General features: G+C 41.0%; 1 protein-coding gene across 3 annotated transcripts in view; it reads right to left on the reverse strand.

Annotated features, from left to right (window-relative positions):
* TBCD (tubulin folding cofactor D) overlaps positions 1–19555 on the reverse strand; it is a 117226-nt gene that overhangs the window by 42488 nt on the left and 55183 nt on the right. For all 3 annotated transcript variants that reach the window (XM_027691477.1, XM_027691476.1, XM_027691478.1), the window contains 8 exons: positions 15719–15776; positions 11295–11324; positions 7884–7969; positions 5401–5481; positions 4578–4651; positions 3594–3711; positions 2644–2704; positions 1613–1635 (listed from right to left, as the gene is read on the reverse strand). In XM_027691477.1, the coding sequence (XP_027547278.1) occupies positions 1613–1635; positions 2644–2704; positions 3594–3711; positions 4578–4651; positions 5401–5481; positions 7884–7969; positions 11295–11324; positions 15719–15776 (531 nt within the window). The remainder of the gene's footprint in view (positions 1–1612; positions 1636–2643; positions 2705–3593; positions 3712–4577; positions 4652–5400; positions 5482–7883; positions 7970–11294; positions 11325–15718; positions 15777–19555) is intronic.

The raw sequence follows: 19555 nt of genomic DNA on the forward strand, positions 1-19555 counted from the left end.
CTTTGGATTTCTCTTTTGTGACTTGAGGTCCTTAGGGATTCCACATAATCCTAAACATTAAACAACCAAGAAACTCATGACCCATTTTCCAGTTCAAAATTTATAAACTACAATTTAAAAACTATTTAAAAAAAACCCAGCATTTTTACACTTCACTTCCTTTTCCTTCTCTCTCAGGCCAACACAATTCCTGAAAACAGCTTGATCAAAGCATTAAAATCCATTCAGTCCCCAACAAGGCTGTTCCATGGCCAGCAGTGAAAACAAAATATTTAAGACATGTGGCCAGATGCTTTTTGTTAACGCAGTTTAAAAACTTAAAACACAAATAAAACACACGGGTTTTCAACATTCCTACGAGATGTTGTTAACACTGAAAATTCCCGGTAGCAATTTCTCAAATGGAAATCTTTGGAATATTATGTGCAATAATTACTCATCACGAAACGAGTTGGGCTTGTTTCACTTAATGCTTGCCCAGCAACACTCCAATTGTTGGTTTGTTTTTATAACCCAGTTTATTTTCCTTGTCCTCTTTTTAAAATATTTTATGCATGCCGATATTTTAAACTATGGATTAGAGAAGACATCTCTGTCTCAGCCTAAGTATGAGAGCAAACAGCAGTGAATCAATCAGCCTTGGAGTTGAATTAGAAGTCTTATCTAGAATGAAAACATTTCTGTAGGCATCTTATAAATACCATTAAGTGCAAGAAGTGCACATTATGACAAAAACAAATTACACCCAAGCTCCACCCTGACATTAAAGAATTTATGGAAGCCAAGACAGCCACCCACAAAGACACAAATATACAGTATCAGCACTAAGCCCATCCACCAGCCCAGGCTCACTTGGGACTGGAAGTTTCACACCCCTGTGTACGACCCTCAAGAAGCAAATTTTATCATTTTTTCAGTAAGTTTCAAGATGAAAAAATACTTACATAAAAATTCTTTAATCGATAATTAATAATTACACAAAAAACGACTTAAGGTTTACTGATTTGTCATGTGGCAACTGCCCCAAAATGCTGTCAGCTAAAAGAGGAAAAACCCCTAATTCACACATACAGTCTTTAGGGAACAAAAGCCATTAATTCTGTTTTTTTGATTTCCTTAAATTTAGGAACAAACTCTGAAGTCACACACCAGTTTTAATTCACTTTTACTTAACCAGTTAATTAGGCAATCTCCCTTTATTTCCTGGAAGCTTCAGCAAATAGGAAATGAAAAACAACCCAGTGAAAACTCATTTACATTTTCTTTGTCGCAAGAGTTGAAAAATTGCCTGAACCTTTTGCAACACTCCTGACCTGCCCATTACACAGGATGGGGAAAGCAATTCTGGAACTTAGAGAGAAGCTCCTTTAAATAAATAAATAAATAAATAAATAAATAAATAAATAAATGGGGTTTGGGCTCATTAATTAAAGGCCAGTTCTGCAGCCCTTTCTGAACCACCCACGATCTGGGGGACTGGGAGGGACTGGCAGCCCCCGGTGGGTGCCACTAATTGTGCAAACCAAATGCCCCTCCAGATCCTCCTGTTTTCATTCCTTCTAACTGACACTTTCCAGTAGAAAAAATGATGTTTTGGCACCCATTTCCTTACCTGTACAACTGACGACTGCAAAGCTGGGGGGCAAAAAAGGCAACAAATATTAATATTAGTCGAGTTTGTTTGATCCAAGTGTTTTCATTTCCCCCCCCCCCACATGCAATGCTATATACGGTGAGCTGTGCAAACTTTTAGATAATTTTAAAAGTAAAAGTCAAAGGAAAAAGCTTTTCTGAAACAACCTCTCTAGACCAATTTGCACTTTACATTCAAAGAAAAATCAATGTAACACATTCACAAAGCATTGATTTCCTGAATTCCAAATCCAAGCTGCTCCTACACATATCCTGGAAGCCAGTTTGGCTTTTTAAAATACATTTGCTTTCCACCATTGGTTCTTTCAGAATGACAGACTGCATTGGCTGATAACTGAAATTAACTCTGCTAGCTACAGATTAAATAGGAAAAATTCAAACTGACTGAAAAATATTAGCTCATTCTTAATGTTACAGCAGACCATCCTAAAAAAAATCAGAGATTATCTCACTTCTACGTACTAAAACAAAAAAACCCCCAGGTGTTTAAAAAAAAAAAAGGGTTTATGGCAACTTTGCAGATTAATTACAAACAACAGCACAAGCTGCATCATAACAACTTAAGGACACTGTAACAGCACAGACATGTTGACCAAACTTTCAGGCCTTTCAACGTGAGAAAGTTAAAGAAGGGAAAAGGTGTTTTTTTCAACCTGTGGCAGCAGCTCTCACTTGTGGACTTTAATGGGTAAATGGGGAAGCCTGACAGCTTTAGCCCATCAGACTGGGACTAAAGGCACTACAGATCTTGCAGAAAGGAGCAGGAGCCTGAACACTGGAGTGTTGGCTGTTCCAAAGGGGGAAGAAAGAGGAGCCAAAAGAAAAAAACAACATGGGATCACTGCAAATAAATGCAGTGACAAGACAGGCAAAACCATCCCCGTGGAAGCACCTGGAACTGCTCTGAGCAGGGCAAGGCTTCATTTACATCTTTGTTTAAAAACCATACTATACACCAGGTTAAAAAATACATTTATACTGGTTACAAACCTCTTGGTGGATTTGTTTAAGTCCCTCCAATGATTTTTCACTGAAATAGTATGTTACAGATCTGGAAAAGGAGACAGAATTTTTCATACAGGTTTCCTAATCATGCTGTAAGTAATTTTTCTTCCACGACATCACATTGTACTCTCAAACAAAAAAACAGTCATTTGTTCCAAATTATACTCCACAGAAATATGCAATATTTAATCCTAAATAGTTGAGCAAGCATAAAAAAAGAAGTTTTTTCCTCATAATGCAGCAAACTCATTCCTAAAGGACTACATAAAACTAGTATCACTTCCCAATAACACTATAATCAGTAACACCCTGATAATACTTCTCAGCTCAGTTGTATTTTTGGACTCCAAAACTTCTGTGATTTTTCCATCTATTTCAAGTATTTCCTACTGCTAAAAAAATGCTCTGCATCTTTTACTTGAACTTTTCAACTTCCTTGAAAAAGGAACTCCTTAAAATTAACCCAGATTCTTTTGACAGACATTGATGGCAAATGAGTGTGTGTATATATACAATATATATAGACCAGAAATCCAGCAGCAACAATTACATCAGTCCAACTCAAGGAGCTGCTTGAGGAGGTATTTCTCTCACACTGAGGAAGGATTTCTCTTACACTGAAGACAAAAGACTGTCCCCTCACCAGGAAGGCCCCCACCTATGGGGAAAGGGGATTAATCTATATTTAAGTGATCACTTTGAACACTCCAAGTAAGGCAGCAAGTGTTCTCCCTTTCCTGCTGATGAATTTAAGACTCAGGTTTAAACCATCACTGAATAAAATGTGAAGGTTCGACATCATTGACCAAAACAAACAAAAATTCAATGGAAAAGCAGCTCAGTGAGATGGAGATTTCCATAATTATACTCAGGAAGCTTTCAATAGACCAGACATGAAAGGAAAATTTATAGTCAAGATAATCTTGCATTAATACCTATTATTCTCTTGTGCCAGTTTACACAGAGCATGGGTGATCTCAGCACAGGCAAGGATTGCCCCATGGCGTGTGTGCAGATCTGAGCCCACTGATAAAGGCAGAAGTCTTGGCAAAACTGAAAGAGATTAGATAATTAATTTTTTTTTAAAACAAAGCATAGTGACAGATCACAGTTCTAAATGTAATCATGTCTGCCTAGAAATAAAATGGGGAAAGTGTTTCTGGAAAGTGAAGTATTCTGGCTACTTTATGAAAAACAAGTTTTAATAAAGTAAATTCTGACAATTCTTTGTACTCCCAACTACCTCCCTGGCTGGAGTAAATGAAATAATGTCACTGTTGGGCACTGGGCTGGCTGAGCAGTCAAGGAAGTGAGGCTTGTACTGCCATGGAATTTGACTTCCATGTAAACTGCCACATTCCTAATCCAGGACAGGGAGCCCAGGAAAGCTCTGTCACTGCAGATCCACTAGGGACCAACTGTTGTCTTTCAGCCACATTAAAATGCAGCCAGTACATCCTCAGGATCTGGAATGGGCCGAGGAAATAATGCTAAGAAACATCTGATTACACACAGACAGAAAGGAATTCTGCTGCAGATGTCAGACTGGACAAGACAAAACAGATCCCCCCACCCTCTACAACATCAAAGCCTTACTGTCAGCAGAATCTGGGAATTTGAGGAGTAGCTGCTGGAGTTGTTCCCACACAACTGCACCCATTTACCCACCTCAGAACCAGCAGGGTCCAGTGCAGTCAGGGAACTGAAGCCCAGGCCCCAGACAAAAACAACCCCGCAGTCTTTGAGAATTTTTACATAAAATCTGAAAACTGCTAAAGCCACGAGTGTCACTACACTGTATGAGGTTGCAGGGGGAAATGTTGATTTTTACCAAGCCATGGTGCATGTTTAAATCTTCCCACATTTGTGCTACCCAGGCTTGGCCTGGTCCCCCCGTGCAGGACCCCGCTGGTACCTACCCACGTTCGCCATGTACTCGGGGGCCCGGGGAGTGATGTTGTGCAGGGCTTTGGTTGAAAGTTCTCGAATAACACTGAAGATGTAAGAAAGAATTTTAGGATTTGGGGGCATTAGCAATTTAGCAGAAGCCACGTATCAAAAAAAGTAACGTCAGGAAGAGACTTCTGTCCCCAGGCAAAAAAAAAGACCCCCAAATATTGAAAATTGCAGTATCCTCTGTCCATCCTGTATTTCCTCCCTCCAAAACAGCCAACAGAAGCAAACAGCATCCATTGCAGCCAGCCTAGAGCCAGCTTTGAGCAACATGAATAAAGCTTGTTGCTCAAAGAGACAAACACTGGGGCTGGTGGAACCCCAGGGCCTGTTCTGTGCACTGGCAGGGCCACTGCAGTAAACTGTGATTATTTCTCATGATGCAAACTGGGCTCAGCACTGATACAATCTCATTTGTGTGATAGGCACACATTTCAACCTTCCTGAACACTGAATGTGACTAAGCACCATCTCTATGCATGAAATCTGCTTTAATTAGGATAATTGTATGGTGACAGTGTTTACCCCCCACATACACTATAGAACATATAAATGGGTTTTATTAATCTATTAACAGATTGAGGTCATGGCCAAAAGACAAATTCATAAACCTGTTTAAGTGACAGTATGCTCAGGAGGTAGAGATTATATCAGCTACTACTTGCCCAGTTTCCTTCAGTCAAATGTTATTGCAAACTCTGGTGTAATTTTTACAAAAATAGTCTAGGAAAATATAATATGCAGAACAGTCAATTCCTGGATATTAATAATTAGACTTCATGAACTTACCTGTCCCAGTGGTTAATCTTCATATTAACTAAATGATCAATCATTGGCTGTGTATACTCAGGAAAGCCAGCAATATACACACTGAAAAAGAAATGCACATATAGATATAGAAATATCTATATTTCTATAGGCCAGAGAGAGTACAGAATCAGCATCTGTGTGCCTTTTAACACAACCTGCTCCAAAGATTTAAATCCTCTAGTTTTAAAGCAATCAAAAAAAATTACTTCAGTGTGCCCTCTCCTCAACGAGATGCAGCTGAATAATACAGTAGCAAATATTTTACAATTGAAAATTTGTAAAACTTTCAGAGTCTTTATAAATATTCTACATACACCGAGTTTGACAGCAATGAGAAGCAAAAATAAACATTCAATTCCCATTGTTACATTCTAGAAAATCCAGATGTGTGTATTAACTCATGCAATTATTCCAGCTACAGGACACAGGAAAGGGAAGTTCTAGAAATGTGCTACATCTTCGTAAATACAAAATGGAATGTGGGTTTTCAATTTGTCTTTTTTAAAGATCAAACACACACAAAAAGTCCATTGTGACAAAAACTGTTAAAGCTGCAAAGTCGAGACCTACAGGAACACCAGCATTAATTATCTCAGGAGCTGCAGTTACCTCACTTACAGCCACACTTGCTTTCCAATCTTCAGAAGCATCAACTATTGAAAGCCAAGGTCAACATGAGTTAAATGAAATGTTTTCTCAGTACATCTGATGAGTGTTAAATCACTTTGGGAAGCCCAACAATCAGCAGAAGGTGTTTGTGTCAAAAGGGCACAAAGGGACAGCATTAAGCACACGTGGATTATCTTAATTTTACCTTTTCCTATCTTTTGAGTGATTAACTTTGCAAGTATAACAGTGTTCCATTAATGTACATGTGTGTAATTAGAAGTAAAACAAAGAGAAAACCCAGATGCTGTGGCATATTCCCATATTGGTATCTATGGAATTCATCAGGAGTGGGAATCCTTAAATCAATGGACAGACCTTGGTCACTTGAGCCAACACAGGACACAGAAACAACATCTACTGAGCCCTAGAGGGGGATTGGACACTTGGTTCAACTTGTGGTTGATGCCAGCAGAGAAATGATACAATTCATGACTCTCTGGTTCCTCTCCCTGTTCTGGAAGAACACAAAATAATAGACACATTCCCCTGCCATGTTTGAGTTCTCCTCTCTTCTTTCTTGTAGTAATAAAGGAGCAATAAAAGAAAAATAAAAAAATTTAATGTTTCCACTCCCAAAAAGTCAGAAGAACATAATCACCCTCCAAGCCAAAATTATATAAGAGAGAAAATAAAAACTGCTTTGTCAATTCTGAATGTTTTCGATTTTCTTCTAGTACAAAATGCCAGAGTTTCAAAAATCCCATGGATTCCACAGGGACCTCAAGCATGTGCAATACCAAGCCCCTGCATTTCCCCATCCCAGCTCCGTGGGTGGGAGCTCTGGGGAAGGTGTAGGAGGAGGGTGGGGACCCCAGAAGGACTGAGAGTCGGTAAAAGGTGAAGGTATGTACAGACTGAAGGGATTGTGCACAAAAGGGACAATGTGGAGGTGGACAGCTTAATAATAAAAATAGTCAAGGAGAAGATGGAGGGTTCCAGGGCAATTATCTTAAAAAACTCCTCAGTGGAAGTCACAAAACTGGTGCCTGCACCATCATGTAGCTGTCTGCTGTTTCTGTTCCCCAGGGATATCATCTGCTCAAGCCTTTCTGACCTGTTTGGCTTCTGAGCAATTCCATGGGGTGATTTACCTGACCTGTCTCCAAAGGGTCTGAATCACCTCCCGTGGGTGCCGGTCTCTGCCTTGGCTCTGCATGAGGCTGGACTCCAGGTCAGACTCTGTCTGGAACAACTCAAGCTGGAACCAGCCCTTGGTCTTTGTCATCATCCCAGAGGAAGTGCAATGTTCTGTTCATCCTGGCCATGCAGAGCTCTGAGCTGCCCTGACTGCAGCACCACTGCCTTCCCAGAGCTGACACCAACCTCTGAGACAAGCCCCTGGTTTATAACCAGATCCCAGCCTGGGTATCTCCCATTTACTCTTTGCAGACTCTGGACTGCAGAGATCACTTTGGTTTTTCAAACATTACCAACACTGGGGTCAGATTTCCACTGAGCTGACCAGGACAAACACCAGCACTCAAGTTACAGGTCTATGCACAGACCACAAACTCAACCCCCTCATCTTCCCCACACTTGACCAGCTTGGACAGTTTTGTGACACCTGCAAATAAGGCCCCTTGGCTGCTTCCTCCTCGTCGTCAAGGAAACCATGGCCACATTTTCACTATGTTTTGCACAGGATAATCAGTTTGATGCAGAAATAAAAATCTGATTTTAATTTATCCAAAATCATCAGTGTTAAACATAATGTTCCATAAGGTGAGACAACCAGACAAATATTTCATTATGTACAAGAGGTCCCTCATGTTTAGGAAAACTTGGAAACTTACCTTATAGTGAGGTAACAGTTAACTCTGTTCCCAACAGCAAAATAATCAGCTGCAGTGAGAATGTCGATGCCATGGGGAAAAGTGCCCTACAAACAAAATATTATTTTAAAGTGTAAAATACTTTCCAAATAGGCAACATTATTGAAAACAAATTTCCAGCTACTCTCCCAAGCACTGAAAAAATACAATTTAATTTACAGTAAAATCACTTGTACCAAAGACATAAAGGATATTGAATATTTAAACAGCAAAATACCTCCCTTTGCTTGTGAGTCAATGATAAACAGCCCAGGTAAAAGGCAGCAGACAGTAACCTATGCAATAGCTCCTTCACACCTTCCAGTCATACCCAAATATGTACTTGGTGAATGCATGACTATGTATGTACCCAGAGAATGATTCCTCTGGAAGGAGGTTTAGGTAAACACAAACATGTTTCCAGTTTATGTGAAGGTACAAGGATCTGCTGCGAGTTTTATGAAGTATAAAATTAGAGATCTGGGTAGCCAGAAATGCATCCCATGAAGAATACCTACACATACATTTTATGATTGATTAATGAACTAAAAAATTGGGGTTGGTTTGGTTTTAAAAAGAAAACTGTTCCCCAGCAAAGCCCGAAAGACTGAATCCTACTTCTGCTATCCCTGCTCAAGCCAGTCTGTTTCTAGAGAATAAATTATCTTTCTAAATATCAGATTTCCACTTAGAAATTTGAATTTTTGTATATATAAGCAATACAATTCAGACATTCAGAGTTTGCTTGGCTCTGGCTGGTTTAACAGAGCATTACCCAGCACAGCTGTGTTTTGGAAAAGCAGAGGCAGCAAAGCATCCATGACACATAATGAAGCAAAATGGGAAAGAGACAAGTGACAGACACTCTGGTTGCTTCCAGAAGGGACACTGCAAGAGTGTTTAAGGAATGAGGCTCTGTGGAAGTACAGGTTGGGGATGTGATGCAGGTTGGTTTGTTTACAGCTCACTCATCCCTTCCACATTAGGACACAGCCATGCAAAACCAGTGGAAAGTATCTCTCCATCTGAGCCTGAGCCACTGAAGCAGTTTATCCTGCCACCAGTGGGAGCTGCCAGGGGCTCTGGAGATCTTGGGCTGGGAAGCATAATGCCAGGGATCCAAAACAAAAACCAAACCAGGCCTGGAATCTGACTGAACCAAGGAGAGACAGAGGATTTATGGCTTATCCAAGGGACACGCTGATAACTCAAAGGTGAAGTGAGTGCTCTGTCCAAAAACCTCATGAAACAGTGATTGGGACAAAAAAGTACATGAGAAACACCTCATCATGATTTAAGGCCAAACAGCAAGGTATGCAATGGAATATATAAGGATGCACACTACATAAGGAAAATCACAGCCAAATAATTCCAGTACTAGCAGCCAGCTGGACCTTGCTATTTGTTCCTCAGCTGTGAGTGTGCCAGTTCAATGCCACCTCACCACAGGTCAGGGTGCCACCGTGCCTGCTGGTGAGACAGCAGCATTCCTGACTCCCAGCTCAGGAGTACAGAGGTCATGGCCAGTGGGAGAGCCTGGCTCCACAGGAACAGCCAACAGCTTCTATTCTGTCAGAACACTGAAAACTTCTCCAATATGAAAGTTGGTATTATTAGAAGCAGGTGCATTTCTCACTATTTATGCTTTCAAAAATTCTCCACGTTTTTCAAAGCTTCCATTTCCACACAGTGTAAGTTACAGTGGCTTCTTCAGTGGCCACGAGCAAGCTCCAGATTTGGGACATGTGGAATGACAAAGGTGAAGAAGGCAGGAACCAGGGAGTAAGTGAGGGCAGCCTCCTTCTCCACCTATTAACTATCAGCATTGTTACCTCAGCTGGAAAATATGTTTTTGCTCCTTCTAATTCAGAGAAAGGGTGTCTCTTTTAACACACTGCATCCGGGAACAGAACTCCAGAGGGTGGATCTGCTCATTAAGAAACCATTTTCCTAGGCACAAGGCATGGTGCCTAGGACTTCTGAACTTCTGCAGGAACCAGCAGGAGAGACTGACAGTGTCCTTTATGCCATGAAAACTGACTGTTTCACTGCTAATGTGCCAACAGAGAAGCTGAAGTCCCATATGTTCTACCAACACCAAGAGATCTCAGTTGTGGGTCAGAGCAGAGTCCACAAGGAACCTTTCTGGCTGTAAACTAACCTGGACTGTGCTCCTCTAATTAAGAAACAAAACACTCCACAAAATTTTTGCTACATGGAAGCACTTTAAACCTGCAGCACCCAGGAGCCCTCCCTCACCTGGAGCTGAAGGCACCAGGGTAAGGTGTTATTCACTTCCCTCAGCACCTCACGTGGTGGAACCAGGCTGAGCTGCTCTGGGATGCCCAACCTCTCCAGGGCAGGAACTACAGACCCAGGCAAGACTTCACACTGACTTCTGCTTATCACAGACCTACCTGGGTCAGGTCACCAAAAGTCCCTACCCTCTTCCAGGGTCTTCTTGCACCCTTTCTCTGCTGTTAAACTACTTCTATCTAGAAATGCACACACTGGATAGAAACAGACTGCTTGACACCCACAGTTCTAAAGGAATAATATTCTGTCTTACAACACAGAAGATCCCTTTTAAAGAGCAGTTTATTGATAACAAAATTGCTTCAACCATGCTCACATGACCTGCTCTGTCACTAACTGAACCATTCCCCCCCCTTTTCTTCCTCTCTCAGTTGCATGTTCAGGTTTATTAATTCCTGATGAGAAACCAGGAAATCCAAGTCTTTACCCTACTTGCTTCTCCTCTCAGGTTGAAAATCAAAGTTGTCTGAGCATTTTAACCACTTCCATGTTGGTAAGTTACATCAGAACCTACCACAATACCTTTTTTCAAAGCACTTGGGTACCTTCAGAAGTGCCAGCTTTCTCAAACTATCTGTATGGTACAACAAGCAAACCCAAAAATTGAGTTGAAGACTCTTAAACCTGGTTCACTGTGGTACTACCAACCACAGCAATGACTGCACAGCACACTTCAGTTGTTCTATTTCTACTGAAAACAAGAAAGTCAATGAAACAAAACAAACCCAAAAAACCCAACCAAAACAAACAAACAACACTACACTTTTCTTGTTTTTAGAGCATTGCAGTTTGCAGGGTGTACCATGGCTGTCACAAATGCTGATATTGCTTTTCAGAAGGACTGAAAATTACCAGAAAGCTCCCCTTCTTCCGAAACTGCAATACTAAAACCAAACTCGCATCTCAGAGAAATATTCCACTAGAACTTGTTGCTCATAATGAAAACAATTATTTTTGTGACATTCTTTTACTCAATTTTTTTCTAAAGCCACGGTGTCTAATTTTGATTTCAGGTAGTCCACGTTTACAGTGAGCTCCGAGGCACAAATGAATGAAGATGCAGGGAAGTCACCGTACCTGTCTCCCAACATTCTCCTGGAAGGCAGCCTAAGGAACAGAGAACAAACACACCAAAACGAGTCAGGTTTGCTTTTTGATAAACACCAGATGATGAATTCAAAACACACAACAATATAAATGACCCATGGCTTTTCTGTTTTAAATAAAGTAAACTCTGTCAGTAGAACAAGCCCGCGGGGCTTTTCTGTTTCTGCATCTCCTCGTTCGGGTGCTCCCAAAGCTGTAGGTTTAAGAATGCAGGTTTATTAAACCAGTCACACCCACACAAGTGCTTTGGAGTAGTGACACAAGGCTTCGCCCTGGGATTGAAAGTCAGTGCCTGTAGACAACAGAAATTGAGACAGCTCACTCTTGTCTGGCTTCAACATCACTTGCTGAGAGTGGCCAAATTTTGATTCTTTGTCAGCGAAAACTTCAGGCAAAAAACATTGAGACTGCAGCACTTATCTGCATGGTACATGTCTGAAATTTTAAGACAAAATTCATGTATGTTTCTTGTGTTTTGCTCTAAATAAACTCAAATTCTTGCCAAATGCAACAAAAACAACCATAAAATTAATCTGCACTTGTACGGTGCACAGAATAAAACCAAATTAAATCCCTACTTCCTACTTGAATTTTCTCCCTCTCTCAAAAAAAACCACTCATCATTTTTCATTCCTTAAAAGGCTGTAATTCTAAGTATTAATAAAAACTTCTGTAAATTTTAACTCTTTTCAGGGAGGGGAGATGATAGTTTCTGGACATTTCTCCAAGGAACCATCGCTCTCTGCACACACAGCTCCCTAGTGACGGACAGCAACTGTTAATTGATGTTTAACAGACAGGGGGGAAGCCCCAATCCTTACTGAAATACCACAAGAATTTGGACAGACAGAGCTCCTGTATTTCCTTCATAAATACAGCACCCATGTGCTAATCCACCTGTGGAAACAACAGGTTGAGCCTGCTCCCCCAGGCACACACTGCGCAGGTGGAGCCAGGGCTGCACCAGCCGGGACGGAGCCGCAGCCTCTCGGAGCCTTCCTGGGGTGATCCTGCTCAGTCCCTGCAGACCTGCCCGGGCAGGTTCAGCTCCTGCTCACGGCATCTCCAGCTCAGGACACGTAGCACAGGTTGGGGAGCCCACCCACCCCCCTGCCTCTCCCAGCAGTGCCCCCGGGCTCTCCGGCTTTGGATCGCCTTGGGCATCACATCCAGCGCCTCTGGAGCAGGAGCTGGGGCTGCAGAGATGCCCTGGGTCTGCTCTTTGCTGAATGATGGGGCCCAGACTGGCACAGGCCTTTCCCCTCCTCACCTCGCTCCCAACACAAGCTCCCAGTCAGGATTTGCCAGGACATCATTTCATGTCACTCTGAATCATTTATTTCTTCCTATTTCCACATCAGCTTTAGGTCCCACTTTATCCTGTTGAGACTCTCAATATATTTTTGAGGATATATGCTATATTTTATGCTATATTTAATGTTACTGAGACCCTCAATATATTATGGAGGGCATATCCTATACTTCATGCTATTGAGACCCTTTTACTCAGCACAGGGACATTTCAGTGAAGATGACACTCTCCATCATATCCAAGGGATTTCACAGTTTAATCACTGCATTAAAATTCCTTTTAAAAATGTGCTGCTCAGACAAGTGTCTAAATGGTATGAAATCTGTAAAGCTTTTTTTCTTTCAAAATCATAGCCAAGCAACATAAATCTGGTTGCAAACCAGTGAAAGTTTTGTCCTACTCACAATAAACCCATAGCCCTGGGACTGAAATATACTGTGGCAAAATAACTGGAAAAAGATGTATAGGGGCCTACAGAGAATGTTGCAGCAAACCACCCATTGTACAGAAGGCTCATTTAATGTTCACAGAATTCCCTCCATATTCCTTTAGCACTTTTTTATCATTTCACAAAAGACTTTTCTTTGTAATACTTTGGAGATTTTCAGTAACTGAAAATGTTACTAATTCAGTCACATTTTCAAACAACTTCAAATTCCTAAAGGATGCCAAATAATTCAACTGCTTTGTAAGAATAATTTTTCATTTTTATGCAATCCCCTTCTGGAGATGGAAAAACTGGATACAAAGATATTAAATAAAGATTCCATGAGATCAGAACCAAAGTGACTGACTTAGCCTGGTAACCTGAACACTCTGCTTTCCCACAAAAATTGAAAAAATATTACAACATTAAATACATTTTGTTTAAAAACAGATAATTTAAAAACTATCATTCAACCAAGAGGAAAAAAAAACCCTCCTCTCTTTGAGATGGCAGAGCTGAATGGAGTCCAATTCAACATCACTTATTCATCTGATTATTCCTTATACTGATTATTCATGAAATAGTTGCACAAGCCAGCCCAGAATGCTCGTGGAGCTTCAAAAGCACAGTCTTGTTCTATTCTCTTTAACCTCAGGGTTCAAAATGTCTCTGTTCTCTATTTTGTTTTATTGGTGCTCTGCATTAGAATATATTCCATATTGTAATAGATGGAAAATCTAGTAAAACATGTTGTTTATTTAAATATGTGTTTAACTGTAGGAATGATTGGAAATATTTAGGACTCCCAGGTATTTTTCTTCAAAATCATAGGAATGCCTGCCAAACACAAAATATATCTTTGCCTTTCTAAAATAAGAGAAAAGGTTTTGGTACTTTCATAACTACCCATGAAACAGCAATTCCAAATTTTGACCAGCTGTAAATCAGAAAGTACTTGGGCTACAGCAGAAGAGGAAAGTGAGGAGAAAATATGCTGGGTTTTATACTCACTAGAAATACAGATACACAGGCTGCACTAAGTTCATAGATTTAGTGAATGTGGCTGGTTTAGCACCATAATTCATGGTCAAAATATTGGTTTATGTTTAAGTGTAGAAACATACTGAAAATCACACAGGACAATCAGATGAAGTTACTAAAGCTAAGCAGTACACTTGTAGTGGCAATTGTGTTTTAGATTTCTATTTATATATGATCCCTGATTCCAAAGGAAATTTCTATATAAATAAATAAATAATTCACTTCCCACCACCTGCGCTCCTTAATGTTTTGTTGCAGTTCTCAGGAAAGCAAATCCCTCTAAGGAATTGATTTGAATAAAGTGACTTACATTAGCCAAGAACAGCAAATTCTACCTAAATTTAGGAGTTGAAGTTCAGGAGGAGTAGCATTAGTGATATTCACTGTTTGTACATACGTGAAGAATGTGTTCTGTGAGTGCTCAGCAACCTCCAGCCCCTTGGCTTTGGTTTCAGAGCCTCCAGACCCCCGAGCTGTGCTGGGGTTGCACAACCACTGACTCACTTCCCCAGCAATTACTCTGCAGCTTCATTCAGCAGCTTCATCTCTCCAGCAGAGGTGTGGCCAGGAAAAATAAGGATGCTATCCAGGTATCCCTGAGAAACCCTTCCTGTGCTATAAATGCATTAGCTTTCAAAATTTCAGTCAAAAAAAATCAGACAGATCTGTTAATGGACACATTGAAAAGACTGCCTTTTTTTTTTTTAACACATTCACAGTGACATTTATTGTCAGGAACAGACACCTGGTGCTTTGGCAGACACTCCTTGGGTCTGGTTTGAGCTCATACAGTTACAGGGTGAGGTTTTTTTACATTTGCATAAGATAATTTGGTTTTTCTGTTGAGACAACTAATACCTCTTTCCTTCTTTTTTTTTTTAAGAAAGCAAGTTCAATATATACAAGACACAGACAAATTCTCAAAGATAATGTGCACATTCTTTCTTCTTCTTAAATTCTATGACTATAAAATTCTGTAATTCTCCAACATTCCCTTCTCTTAGGAACATTCTTCCCAATTCTCATCAGCATAAATATTTTCTGCAGAAAGTTTCCACAGAATTTGGTGTCAGTGCTATTAACTACATAACAAATCTGCCTAATGGATTTATCACTTCCTTTTAAAAACTCCCGGTCCTATGGGAAAGAGTTTTATACAATTAGTGAAAATATGTTTGAAAGAGAGACATTATTCTAGAAATTACCATGATCAGAGAGTAACAGCTGATGTACAATCAGAAAAATGTTGCCTCATAAAACTCACCAGCTCGGTGACCTGCAAAGGAGCCAATGTCTGTGTTTTATGTAGGACCCTTTTGTCTGTGATATTGTGACTAGAAAATGCTAAACAACCCTTCCTTAGATACTTTATCTTAACCACCATGACAAGAATACAGCAGATTGTTAACTGTGGCCATAAGTCAAGATGTGCATCTGTGGATTATTCCAATTAAAATCTAAATTCACACAGTACTTCTAAGGATTTCAAAAAGCACTTTTTTTGCTCACAGCTCCTCTATTGTAGTTCTACATAGTCAAGTCTACAAATTTTTAAATTAAATGAAAACAAACAAAAACTAACAGAGTCATGTAAGTTGAAATGTGGTAACTTACAGAAGCAGCTCTTCTGCAATTAACGTCCCGATCAAATACTGCAGCAATAACCAATGCACTGAGGAAATAAAATACTGAGCATTAGTACCAAATATATGAGAAGAAATGTGCAATGCCATTATTTCAACATTTAGCCTCCCAAGCAGAACAGGCAGCACGTCCTCTAAGGAGATTATTATTTAGAAATACAAGGCTAAACTAAAATCTGAGTTGAAATAACCTCGTACTTCCTTGTTTCTCTCGTTTGCTGTGGACTTTCCACAGCACAAATGGACAGTGGCCATCCCACTGGATCAAGGAATACGTAAATATGTTTGACTGCACAGAGAGGTTTTCTGGTTTAAATATGGCAGGAGTTTAAAACTTGGGCATAAAGACCATCTCCAATGTGAGACTCAGACAGTGCAATTTCAAATTAAAACTTGGAAATACAGTTTCTCAATAGCCAAACACACAGCAAGTCTTGGGTAAGGCTTAAACACGAGGCAAAGTTAAGCAACGGAAACCTGCAGCTTTCTCCACAAGAACAGTCACATCCTGTAAGGAACAAAAATCAGACAACAATATGCAAATCCTGCTCAAAAGTGACCTGCAAGACAAACTGCAAAGCTGTTTTTTTTAAAGGGTGACCTGTAGATACAGAAGGATGATTGTACAAAATGATTTCTTCATGCATGAAGTCTGGTGACCCCGCACAGGGTAATTCTCCTGCCTCAAAAGAACTGCTGTTCAAAGATGTGCCACACAAGAGAGGGAGAACATATCCCAGGACAGGCAGTCTACAGCTTTAGAAATCCACCTCCAGCATTCAATTAACTTCAGCAACAAATAAACATCACTTCAGGAGAATCATTTAAGCAGAAAATTATTCCTTTCAAACCCTGAAACTCTTCATTACATTATTTATTGACTCCAGGCAAAACCGGAAATAAATACTGGCTGAAAAGTTAATTCAAGATAGCTTTGCTTCAGCATAAGGATATTAATTACACTGATAATATCAAGCTTGCCTGGGTAGTGGCTATCAGTTCCCTACAGTGATGAATACTGTGTTGTTCAAATTCCCTGAAATGCATAGTCAGCTTGGCCTCTGTAATTTCAGTTTATCTCCATTAAGGAAAACAAGAGACAGAAAGGCAGAATGAAATGAAAACAAACCCCAATAAATTGTTCTAGAGACAGTTAATGCTTTCTTATTGCTACTTGCATGAGCAATTCCTCTCTCTGCACAAAGACAAGAGGAAAGAGGAGGTCATCCAAACAGCAGCTACTGGAAGAGCAAATGTTCAGGAAGTATTCCATCAGGAAGCAGCACACATGGCTCAGTGTTGAAAAACTGCTGGGTCAGATACATCATCTTCATACCATGCTTGCTAATTCTCTGGCACACAGAGAGACTTAAAAATTATTTTAAAAGGACATTTAAGAAGTATATGGTTACATGACATGACTAGCTCCCATAAACCTTTTAATTAGAGAACATTCAAAACTATGGAACTGGATGAAAATGATCCTGGAAAGCAAAAAGAAGCAAATTTCTCCCTGACATTTCCCATTTTATGGACTATAAGCTAAAACAATATTTTGTCAGTTATGCGGTATTTCAACGTTGATCTTTTCTGAAGAGGAAAAAAAAATCCACCCACAAAAAAACCCTCATCGCACCAGGAAGTTCAGAATCCCAAGTGTTGCCCTCACTGTATCAAACAAAAGCTCAGTTTACAATGAAATTGCATTTCTCCATTTTTTCTTATTCTTCTGCTACCTGTGTAAGTCAAACCAGCAACACAATGTCTGTGTGATGCCACCCGAGTTATTCCACGCTGCAACTGCACATTGTGTTTGAGTAAAACAAAACAGAAAACCCCAGGAATTTTGTCATTGTCCTCACAGCCCCATTCATACAGTAGTCACTGTTTTATGTTAATCCTTTTAATGAAGTATTTTAACTTATCAAAGTCCACAAATAATTCTTTCAGGCCCATTCCCATTGGGAGGCTCAGGGATTAGCGGGGAGGGCAACGTGCCGAGGATGAAACATGTCTAAGGTGTCTTCACCCGTCTGCCTCGTCGTGGGAGTTTATGTGATACTGTACCAGGATTTCCTAACATAAAGAAACTGTTTATGTCAAACCAAGTGGGGGTATTTTTTTAAGCTACTCAAAGGATCATGTCTTGACTTGCCCCAATGCACCACACCTGCCCGCTGCCAGGCGGAGCAGAGCACGGCTTTGCATCCTCCAGTCTCCATGAACACCCTCCCCAGTTCCTTGAGGTACGTGGGCCTGCATGAACAGCAGCATTCAAGTGTACAGTGAACATAAACAGACTTTAAAAAGTAAGTTGCAACTCTATCAGTCAACTAATAACTCTCCCTTTCTTCCTCATCCCTTCCTTGCTCCTCCAAGGACTCACCTAACTGGCTTCAGGGAAAGTTAGAAGGACTCCAAGTATGTCAGTGGGCACTTCCCCCCACCCACGTGGATGTCATTCCCTTCCCTGACAAGGTGGGAAGAACCAGACAGCAGAGGCTGCCCAGGTGAGAGACATCAGAACACAGAAACAGTAGAAATACCAGGTTACCCTCTCCAGATGTACCAGACAATAAACCTGAATTCCCTTTGTCACCTCTAGCAGGCAATTCCAATCTCCACTAACCACAAGCAGCAAGAAGCTGATCCTTTTGCTAACCTCTGGGAATCTGCTACCACCAATTCCACTGTGCCACCCTGAAGCTGCCAGAAGAGAAAAATAAACTCTCAAACCTCTTGCCAGTTTGGCACAGAACCAGAATTTCCTTCCTGAGCCCTAAAAGGGAAAAGTCTAAGTGGCAACAGGGCAGCAAACTCTCCTCCCTGTTGTACATTAGGGAAGGGAAGGCACAGCAACCATCACAAGCAAAATGGGTTTGAACAATCCAAGCAAGTTAAAGAAAGGAGGTGAGATCAGAGTCAGACTCGGGTCTGTTGAGCACTGCTGCTGCAAACAGCCCTTTCTGCTCCCCTCCACTCATGCCACTGCTAAGCAGTGAGCTGGGTGATGAAAACACATGTAGGCTCAATTAATTTTTCTTTTGCCAGCTCTATTTTTGAGAGCAGAGTGGTTTCCCTGTTCACTTCATCCCACAGAGCTGTTACACCACTGCAGGAGCAACGCAGGGGAAGGAGTGAGTGAAAGAGTCTGTTCCAGCTGCACTGCTGGGGAACTAGATTTAATTCCTGTCTCAGATTTAATTCCTCCTGTTTATCTAGGCAAGGAGAAGGTCTCAGGAGAAGGAGAAATGCAGTGGCCATTCCCTCTTCCACACTGCCTGCTTTGGCAGTCCCTCTAACCCAGCTCAGCTCAAGCTCTCATACTACCTGATGGCCACCCACCCTCCTACACCTTTCAGTGGGTCATTCCAATGACAAATTTTGGGAATAAAATGGTAAAAGTATAATGAATACACACGTAGAAAAGAGAAATAAGAAAAATGCTTAGAACAGGAGTCACAAATCCTGCTATTAAAATAAAACACATTTTCAAAAGGCCTGTGATGGCCCTGCAGGGGCTCACTTTACCCAAGTGCCTTCAGCACACAGCTCTCCTCCAGAGGAACACAACAGCACAAAGCCATTCTCCATATTTCATCATGGTACAAGACATAGCTCAGAGCAATGCTTCAGATTTCCCCAGTTCTGCAGGACAATCCTGCCCTGGAGCAAGCTCCATCATCCATCCAGAGCCACACCTGCCCGTCCCCCCCTCCTTCCAACCCAACCTTCCAACCCAACGCGGCACCGCGGGGAAGCCACCGCCGCCCTCCTGCCCTGCTCCCACCCTGTGTGCCAGGGTTCC

This window comes from Neopelma chrysocephalum, unplaced genomic scaffold (genome assembly GCF_003984885.1).
Source record: "Neopelma chrysocephalum unplaced genomic scaffold, ASM398488v2 Primary Assembly neopelma1_84, whole genome shotgun sequence".
NCBI classification, from domain to species: Eukaryota; Metazoa; Chordata; class Aves; order Passeriformes; family Pipridae; genus Neopelma; species Neopelma chrysocephalum.